Source organism: Zonotrichia albicollis, chromosome 2 (assembly GCF_047830755.1).
Source record: "Zonotrichia albicollis isolate bZonAlb1 chromosome 2, bZonAlb1.hap1, whole genome shotgun sequence".
Classification (NCBI taxonomy): Eukaryota; Metazoa; Chordata; class Aves; order Passeriformes; family Passerellidae; genus Zonotrichia; species Zonotrichia albicollis.
This window is the reverse complement of record NC_133820.1, coordinates 40,763,150-40,772,460: the sequence shown is the minus strand read 5'-3', so window position 1 is coordinate 40,772,460 and position 9,311 is coordinate 40,763,150. Positions and strand designations below refer to the sequence as shown.

Below are 9,311 nucleotides of genomic sequence, written 5' to 3'. Positions count from 1 at the left end.
GAGAGCCAGGGAATAGGAGTGGGTGTGCAGGATAAACAATCCCAGTCACTCCAGGCTCATTAATTATTTTTATTCAAATCAGAAAATCTTGCAGGGTTTTTGGGAATCAAATTGAACCACAGGACCTGTAACTCTCCCCTTTCCCCTCTCAGGCCTACTGAGAATAGAACACAGTGCAGTGACTGCAAAAACACTGCAGTGCCTCAGGGCAGCTTCCAGGACCAGGGTGGGTAGCACTCCTCTTTTCTCCAGAGGTAAAATGAGGTGAAGCTGGTACCTACAGCTCTCACTTTCTCAGCCTCACAAATGAGGAGAGGCATCACTACATCTTGACAGCCTCTGGGAACAGGTGTTAAAAACGGGTCACTCAGGCACTGTATCCTCAAGAGATTCTTGCATTTCCTGAAGAAGGGAGGAGGGAGAAGTTAATGACTCCATTCCCAATGTCTCTTCCCCGTTCACTGCCCTCTTTTGCTAGTGGGGTCAGGAATGGCAGCAGGGTAGCATGCTGGCAACCACAGCCAGGTTGCAAAGCCTGGCCTCTTTTTCAGTCTCTTGTGCTCTTGAGACTGACATCCCTCACCCTTCTCCTCGTGTCATATAGTGGAGGAGAGCCTTTATCAGCATGCTTGATCCTTTTTCTTTTTCTCCACCTCCTTCTAATCCCTGCACTGCATTGTTCTCACCTTTTGTTTTTCTTTTTCTTTTTCCTTCCTTGTCTGTCGCATTTTCTCGGCCTCTTCCTGCTCCTCCTCCTCGACGGTTTCCTTGTCGAGGCGCTGCAGCCGTGGCAGCCAGGACAGGACCTGCAGCCGGTAGTCGGGTTCTTGGGCACACGGATTGTCCATCAGCACCAGCGCCTGCAGCATGGGCAGCACCTGCAGCTTTCCCACCTCCTCAAAGCTTTTGATCCCATTGTTCCTGAAGAAAAGGAAGCACAGAGAGCAGGGCAAGGAGATCCGTGCGAGTAGTGAAATCCCTTTGGAACAAGAAGTGGATGTGACAGAAAAAGCAAAACTTGGCAGCATGAGGTACCATAGGCATTAGACCACAGACCTGTCACCTAAGATGCAGATCTGTCTGCAGCTCCCCAGACTGAGGCACAAAAAGGACATCTCCTCTGGATTCCTCTGTGCTCAGCCAGCCTTTGAACCGTGTGACATCACCATGGCAAACACCGGGAACTAAAGGGCATTTGCAGGCAGAACACAGAGAACAGGATTTGAGGGACCCAACTGACTTATGGCAAGGAAGGAAAAACCTGAGGTGGGGTATGAGAAGGACTGAAGAGGCTGATATTTTCTAAGAAGCCCAGGAAAGGCCCTGGCTGTTACAGCCTGGACAGCTGCTGAACACAAGTTAAGGATGGTAAATATCAAATACCCATCTCAACCAGGTCTTCAGCTTCCAAAACACCCCCAGAAAATCTCAAACAGCTAAATGGCAGTGCAGTCTGATGAAGGGATCTCTGGTCCCAACACAGAGCAGGGAGGACCCACCGTAGGTTGAGGTACTGCAGGCACTTCATGCTAGCAGAGAATCCATCCAGGGCCTCCAGCTTGTTGTCACGCAGGTGCAGAATCTCCAGCTGCTCCAACTCCTCAAGGCCTTCAAGGCTGCAAATGGTGTTCTTGGCCTGAGCACCAGTGAGGCACGAAGGGAGAAGGGAAATGGGGACATACAGGAGAGGGAACAGCAATTATTTCTGACCTTTAAATCTCTTTCTATCCTTCAGACCCCTACCACTCATAACACAGCCTTGTCTGAAGCACAATCAGATAGCTCAGAGTATTGGCCAAATGGGTTCTCAGAATTCGGATTAAAGGACCACAAATTTGCTGAAAAAGTGTTTCCTGAAGCATTGCTTGGTGTCTGAGATAAAACCACCCCATGTGAACATTCCACTGCCAGCACAGCACCCCTTCCCATGGCAGTGCCAAATCTGAGCCTCAGAGAGCAACAGCATGGAGGGGAAAGCACACCTGAGCCTACAATTAATGTGTTTAAAGGATGAGTAACAGCCCCTCTCAGTCACACAGGCCATGTAGTCCAGGCACCTTCCAGTAGCTGCTTCTCTTGTGGGGAAAATCTATGACCAAGAAATCCCTTCACAGAATTTCCAGAATGACTAGGTTGGAAGAGACCTTAAAGATCACGAATCCAACCCATGCCCCAACACCTCAACTAAACCATGGCACTGAGTGCCACATCCAGTTTTTCTTAAACACATTCAGGGATGGTGACTCCACCACCTCCCTGGGCAGACCATTCCAGAACTTTATCACCCTTTCTGTAAAAAACTTCTTCCTAATATCCAGCCTATATCTCCCTTGGCTCTGCTTAAGCCTGTGTCCTCTCGTTCTGTCAGCTGCTGCCTGGTGAAAGAGACCAACCCCACCTGACTACAGCCACCTTTCAGAAGTTGTAGGGACTGATAAGGTCACCCCTGAATCTCCTTTTCTTCAGGCTAAACATCTTTCAGTCATTCCTTACAGGATTTGTGTTCCAAGCCCCTCACCAGCTTTGTTTCCCTCCTCTGGACGCGCTCAAGCATCTCAACGTCCTTCCCAAACTGAGGGCCCAGAACTGGACACAGCACTTCCACTCCTCTGGGCTGTGTCTTACTTCAGGAAAAATTCCCCATCACTGAATTTCATTCACTTCACTGGGATGTGGATTAACGAAGCAGGGAAATGGAAGCTCTGAATTTCAGGTACTGGTTTCAGAGCAGGATTTCGGCTGGAAAAGGCCACTAGAGGTCTCCTGCCCGAGCGGAGGCTCCCCGCAGTGCCAGCACCCACGCTCTGCTCTGTTCTGCTCTGCTCTGTCGGGCTGCTCAGCGCCTTGTGCGGCCAAGTTTGGAGCATCCCTGGTAATTGTCGGCTCCCCGCCACGTTCTCCAGCCTGGGGCTGAGCAGGGCTTTCCTTGCCGACGTGCCTCGGGGCTGCAGTCGCTAAGGATGCTGAGATCTGAACGGAAAACAGGGTGAGAGGAGCTCTTGCGCACTTTCTTCCCCATAGGCGCCCAAGCAATGACCTGGGCAATGCCTGAGATGGAAGAAGGGACACAGGCTGAACTGGTGGGATAGGAGAACACTTCAGGGCTGAGTCATTCAGGATGCAGACATTTTGTAGTAAAGGAGGATTTTCATAGCAACTGGACAAAGAAGAATCTGGACCAGCTGGGCCAAGTAAAAGGAGTAACACCAGGACAAAAAGAGGAAAGCTGGGTATTTAGTGAAGGCCACATGAGCAGATTTATCAGTCAGGAAGGATTAGGACATTGTACCTCAGTGAAAATCGTGAGCTGGTGTGGGTGGGGAGCTCACTGATCACTGGTTCACAAAAGGCATAGTAACCTCCCAACACTCTCACTTTCTTCATCACTTCAGTGTGAATTGTTTTACCAGCTCTAGCCTTGCCAGCACTTGCAGGACAATGCAGAATGAATATTTTTCAGAGTTGATCCATTTTTCTCCCCGAAATCAAACAACATTCTGTCTGACACACCACCACCTTCCCATGGATGCCAGTTCTTCACCCAGATGTGATGCCACTGTTCCTTATGGAAAGTTACCACACATTGCCCATGATTTCTTCTCCCCATCCGGCACACTCCATCTTTTTCAGGTTAGCCTTTGCCACCACTGCTGCACCATGAGCAGGAGCCAACACAGCCCCACTGTGACCCTCAAAAATAATGCAAGTGCCACATGGCACATACCCAACTTGTAGTCTTCCCAGCGCATGTCACTTTTTACATATGAAATTTCATCTGTGGCTATGTCATACATTAACCAAACGTGGTTCAATTCCTTACATTGAGCCCTTTGTCTTCAACCCTGTCTTGGCACGTGATCCTCGAGGAATCAGCTGCACTTACCCAAGGCTGAAATAACACCAAAGTCTTTACACAGAAACCAAAGCATTACTGGGGGAGATTTCCCTGCAAAACAATTTAATGGGCAGGTAGATATGGGAGACAAATTCAAGACCAACAGATTCTTGTGAGTCGGTTGTTCTAGTTTTAACAATCATCCCTTGCAACCTTCCTGTTTCACATGGGCAGCTCAGAAACCTCCCAGTCATGCCAGGAACCTTCCCTCAGCAGAGGTGCTCTGTTTGCTTCCCTGCAATAACTCACTAAAGTGTTTGAAATTCTGTATTGTATCTAGTGACTGATCCACTTCATCCATCCTTGGAGCACCTCCAGTCATAAAATCCCAGTTTCCCATCAGAAAATTTCAGGCAAATCTCAGCAAGCAATCTCCTCAGAGTTTTCTGCCAGGGAATCTTGATGAAAAGAAGCTGCATAGTTTTTCAAAGCCTTTATCATATTTAATTGCTTTTCAAGAGGTAGTGACTCAAGACATCTGTTTAGTCTTCGCAAGCTGTAGCACAGTGTGATCTATGGGACTAAGCCATACATACTTTCTTCATTTGCATCTCTAGGAATAAATGCTTCCTTGAAGTAATTGTTTATGATATTAAGAAACTGCTTCTCCTATCTTAGTTTCACTGCAATATTGAATCAATTTCTTTTTTGGCAGCTGTAGGTGTGAATCACATAATTGTGCTGCCTTTAAACCACTTTAAACCAGTGTTTGATTAGGCCCATCAGAGAAGAGAAAGAGGCATTGCCTCCCTTTGTCACCCAAAGGGCAAAGCTGTGGCTTTGCCCATGATCTCCAGAGGTCCCAGGGCACACAGAATACAAAGCCTGCCCAACACTGCCTAAAGGGAAAGCTGCCCTCCTGCAGGAGGGAAGAACCTGATGCACTCAACATGGACTCCTCTGAGATTCCTGGTTCATGGCCACTCCCTTGGTGCTATGTGAGCTGCAGGTGCTGGGATCTGCAGCAGCTCTGTCCCACTCCCCAGGCTGGTGATCCCTTACCAGATAGAGCTTCTTGAGCTTGGAAATACCGAGCCCTGCTGTGGTGCTCATCTTGTTCCCTCGCAGCTCCAGGACTTGCAGGCTGAACAAATGGTCATGACTCAGGCCCAGAACTGTCTCAATTTTATTATCTGAGTGCCAGAGGAAAAAGAAACAAGAAAGTTAATCCCACCTTTCCAAGAGAGTGTCCCACAAGACAGGTAGCCTGTATCACCTTTCAGGCTGAGGTTGGTTAGGAGGGGGTGAGTAATGCCCTCAAAATCCACGATGCGGTTGCGATCAAAGCTGATGACTTGGAGGTAGGGCAGCTCCTGCATGCTGGCACTGGTAAGCAGATTCCTATCCACCTTCAGCCAAAGCAGCTGGGTTAGGCTGCTCAGGGGGGCCAAATCTTTCAGCTTGTTCTTTGACAAATCCACATACCGCAGGTGAATGAAGTGTTCGAGGAGGCTGATGTCTGTCAGGCCCCTGAGGGAGAGTGAATGTGAATAAAATATCTCACATATTTCCCCATGACCATCTTTTTGGTAGGAGGGCAACCACCTCTCCTACTTCCCTGGTGTCCTAGGAAGCCCTGCTGAGAAAAGGAAGAAAAAGGCAGGTGATAGGGATCGGCCTGTCAGTAAAGATGAATGGTAAGATTGAATCTGCTTTCCTGGCAGAGGGAGTACTTATTCCCATTGAATTCTATCTGTCAGGACAGGGCACAACCAGAGCAGAGAAGGGTAAGTTTTGGGGAGGGGTCTGTTGGACAATAGTGTCAGCACAAAGGACTGTGTGGAAGGACTTTTCTAGTGGAAAAAACAGTGGTTGAGATACCCTATGAGACTGCTGAAAGAAACAGTCTTAATGGGGCCTTGGTTAGGTGGCTCTGCTGGGGAGGCTGAGACTCCAAACTGTCCCAAGGCCATTGTGGCATGGTACTTACAGCTGTGTGCCTGTGTACTTACAGCTGCCTGCCTTAAAGGTTAGCAGCTGGGAGGACAGATGTCAATGGATATTTCTCAAAGTGCCTGTAGGGAGGTCACTCTGTTCAGCCCCCCTAGGAGAGCACAGTCCAGAGCGATGGGCAGGCTGCCCTCAGCCTTGGGGACACTGATGCTCCCAGCAGTGTGTCTGGCCGTGCTGGAGGCAGTGCCCAGCCAGGGCTGAGGATGGACAGGCTGTGCTGAGGCACGGCTGGAATCCAGGTGGCCGGAGAGCAGGGCCTGGCTACGCTCCCTTCCCACATGGCCGGTCACCAGCTTGTGGCACAGCGGCTCCATGGCCAAGGAGTGAGGGGCTTCTGCCGGGTCAGGCATTGCACACTCACTTGTCTTTGGCTTCAAACTTCACATAGGCGTGGGCCAGCCCGTTGCCGGTCTTACAGAGGAGAGACAGTCCCTCCTTGAAGTGTTCCTCGGTCAGGGGACAGGGTGGCGGCTCCTGGGAGAGAAGGAGAGAGCACAACGCCAACGCTGGCCCAGCCACAACCGGGCGGTGCTGAGGGCCTCCCCCTCACCTCTTCTTCCTTCTCCTTCTCCTTCTCCTTCTCCTTCTCCTTCTCCTTCTCCTTCTCCTTCTCCTTCTCCTTCTCCTTCTCCTTCTCCTCCTCCTCCTCCTTCTCCTCGCCCTCTTCCCTCTCCTCCTCGTCCTCCATGCTGCCGGGGCCGGCCGCGCTTGCCGCCCCCCGCGGCGGCCGCTGCCCGAGGCCCGGCCGCTGCCATGGGAACGGGGGCGGGCCCGCCGCTGTGCCCAGCGCCGCGGCCCCGGGGCTGGGAAAGCTCCAATCGTGTCCCGCCCTCACCGCCGGCGCTCTGCGATCCCACTGCGCCTTCCCGACTGGGTGACATCTGCGGCTGTTAGCGTATGCAGAGAACCAAAGGATTTTTTTCGGTGGGAAGGACCTGTGTGCGCACCCAGCTCAGAACGGGGCGGGTTCAAAGTCGGGCAGAGCTGCACAGGGTGGTGGGCACTGGGGCGGTGAATGCCTAATGAACTCTTAATTTACCCTCTAGTAAATATTTAATTAACATGTTGAGCAGAATTAGCCTTTGGCTCTGCATGAAGCCTCCCCGAATATGAGCATGTGGATGCCGGGAAGGGAGTTTTGGGGTGCACTGCTCCATTCTCGTCCTCCAGGCTGTGGAGCTGGGAAGGGTTGAGGTTTCCCGTGCCCAGCCGATGCCAACAGCACTGGCTGTTTACCAGCCAGGAATGCTAGTCAGAGCTGATGGTCAGCAGTGGTTTGCAGTTAATCCAAAGTCCAAGGCTCTGCTCCCTTTCCCTTCAGTGCCCTTTGCTCCTTTGCAGTGCCTGGATAAGGTTGGTGCTGGCTAAGCTGGTCCAGGCAGAGTTGCTCGCACAACCATCAGCCATGGCCCTTCCTGCTCAGCACCCTGCGCTCAGGGCTGCACAGCGAGCTGGCCCCTGCCTTGTCCTGCTGGGCTCCCCGGTGCCGAGCCCTTCTCCTGTGCTACACAGCTGAATGTCAATCTGAGCTCACCCCCTGCTCATTATCACACAACCACAGGTTGGTTTGGATCGGAAGGAACCTCAAAAATGTGCTCAATTCAATACCCCTGACACGGGCAGGGATGCCACCCATCAGACCAGGTTGCCGAGGGCTCCATCCAACCCGGCCTTGAACACCTCCAAGGATGGGGCAACCTGTTCCAGTGCCTCACCACCCTCAGAGTAAAGAAATAATCTACATATGAACACTTCCTTTCCTGCCTTTGCTTCCTGCCCTAAACATTCCCTAATTACAGAAGGAAACACAAAGCTTTAAACTAGAGAAATTTTATTTAGATTATATATATCCCAAACCTAATTATATTGATAATAAGGGAGGGTATGTGCTTAAAGCTGGCCCGCACACCCTCAGAGGAGCACAGGGTGACAATGGCAGGAGAGGGAGCCCCAGCAGCACCCACCAGGCTGCTTCCAGGCCCGTCCCTGGAGCATCAGCCCAATAAAGGCCCATTTCAAGGGGCACAGGAGCACAGTGGCGGGTGGGAACCCAGATTAAGGACTCAGTGAAAGGAACACCCTGTCCAGCCCCATCCTGGGAGCCTCAGCCCCAGAGCACCTTTAGGATTAGGGGTGCAGCTGTCTGCAGGGGTGTGGGACACAGGATGAGATGCAGGGGAAGAGCATCTGGGGATTGCACAGGACTCATCAGGGAGTGGTTAGGGCAGGAGCCAGGGGTGATCTAGGGCAGGCAGAGAAACAAATATTGCATACAGGAAGAAAAAGGGCCGGTCATGTGTCAGTGGTTTGTGATGATTTGTCCACGTCCTGCACCTGATCAGCGCAGCCTGTCGGGTTTCCTCATTAAACTTCTTTTGCACTTTGTCCTGCGTGAGGAACTCGTGGTCAGAGCACCACAGGGAGCTGCTGCTGGGGGCTGGAGAGGCTGGGATTGAGGGGCAGCCCCTGGGCACTGCCTGAGCCCAGCTGCTGGAAGGAGACACCCTGTACACGTGTGTAAATACTGCTGTAAATAAATACACAGAGGCTCACTAGGGCACCTCTGTCCTGCTCAGCTGGCACAGAGAATGGGGTGAGGCTGCCTCTGCTGAGTGGGAGGGCTCTGTGTGGATGGATGTGTGTGGCCAGCCAGGGCCATGTTTAAGTGCAATATATTCAAAATCACAGAATATTCTGAGTTTAAAGGGATACCCAAAAGGATCATTGAGTCCAACATGTGTGTGTGGTGTCTTCTGGGAATACAAGCTCAGCCTGGCTATTGTTTGGGGCTGAGGATGTGGAGCCATCGCAGCCTCTCTCAGGCTGTCACATCTGGCACAGTGCATTTTTCTCCAACAGCAACCTGTTTAACAGCCAACCACTACAATTTGCTGCGAGGATCTGGCAGTATTTCCACTCCAGAAAGCTGCAGTCCTGCCAGGAAGCAGACATAAAGAAGAGAAACAAGATCTGACACTCCTGCTGATGTAGAAATTATTTTCCATGAGTTTATTCCTCATTAAATGAATGTTTTCATGCCCCTGCATTCTCTCAAAGCAGTAAGATCAATGGCCAGCTCCCATCTGTTTTCTTCTATGTAGGTCACTCTCCTGGGCTCTTGTGCTGTGGGAAGGGCTGGGCAGGAGCTGACAGCAGAGCTGCAGCCGGTGGCCCAGCCCTGAGTGATTGTACCCAGTCCCTGCAGCATCACTGCTGCTCTGGTCTGGGTGACCCAAGAGCCCCAGACTACAGCCACAACCCAGCAGCCTCACAAACACGTGCTCTGGTTGAAGAAAAGTTTTCAGATTTTTTTTTTGCCTTTGAATTATCCTCCTTTCTCCATCACTCCACACACATACAGAGCAGGGAGCTGCCACCTCCTTGCTGCTGTCAGGCTCCTTCTCAGAGCACCTGCTATCCTAGGAAGGAGATCCCTCCCCTGCAGCTGGGCAGCAGGAGGCTC

The 9,311-nt window shown here is 51.4% G+C and overlaps 1 protein-coding gene across 1 annotated transcript; it reads right to left on the bottom strand.

The window, feature by feature from the left end:
• Positions 1-49: 49 nt before the first annotated feature.
• Positions 50-6,602, bottom strand: LRRC23 (leucine rich repeat containing 23). Its single transcript, XM_005486042.4, has 7 exons — positions 6,399-6,602; positions 6,210-6,322; positions 5,112-5,365; positions 4,898-5,028; positions 1,500-1,636; positions 687-921; positions 50-402 (listed from the first exon to the last, which is right to left on the bottom strand). The coding sequence occupies exons 1-7, from the start codon at positions 6,534-6,536 to the stop codon at positions 364-366; spliced, it is 1,047 nt and encodes a 348-aa protein (XP_005486099.2). The 5' UTR covers positions 6,537-6,602; the 3' UTR covers positions 50-363.
• Positions 6,603-9,311: the final 2,709 nt, after the last annotated feature.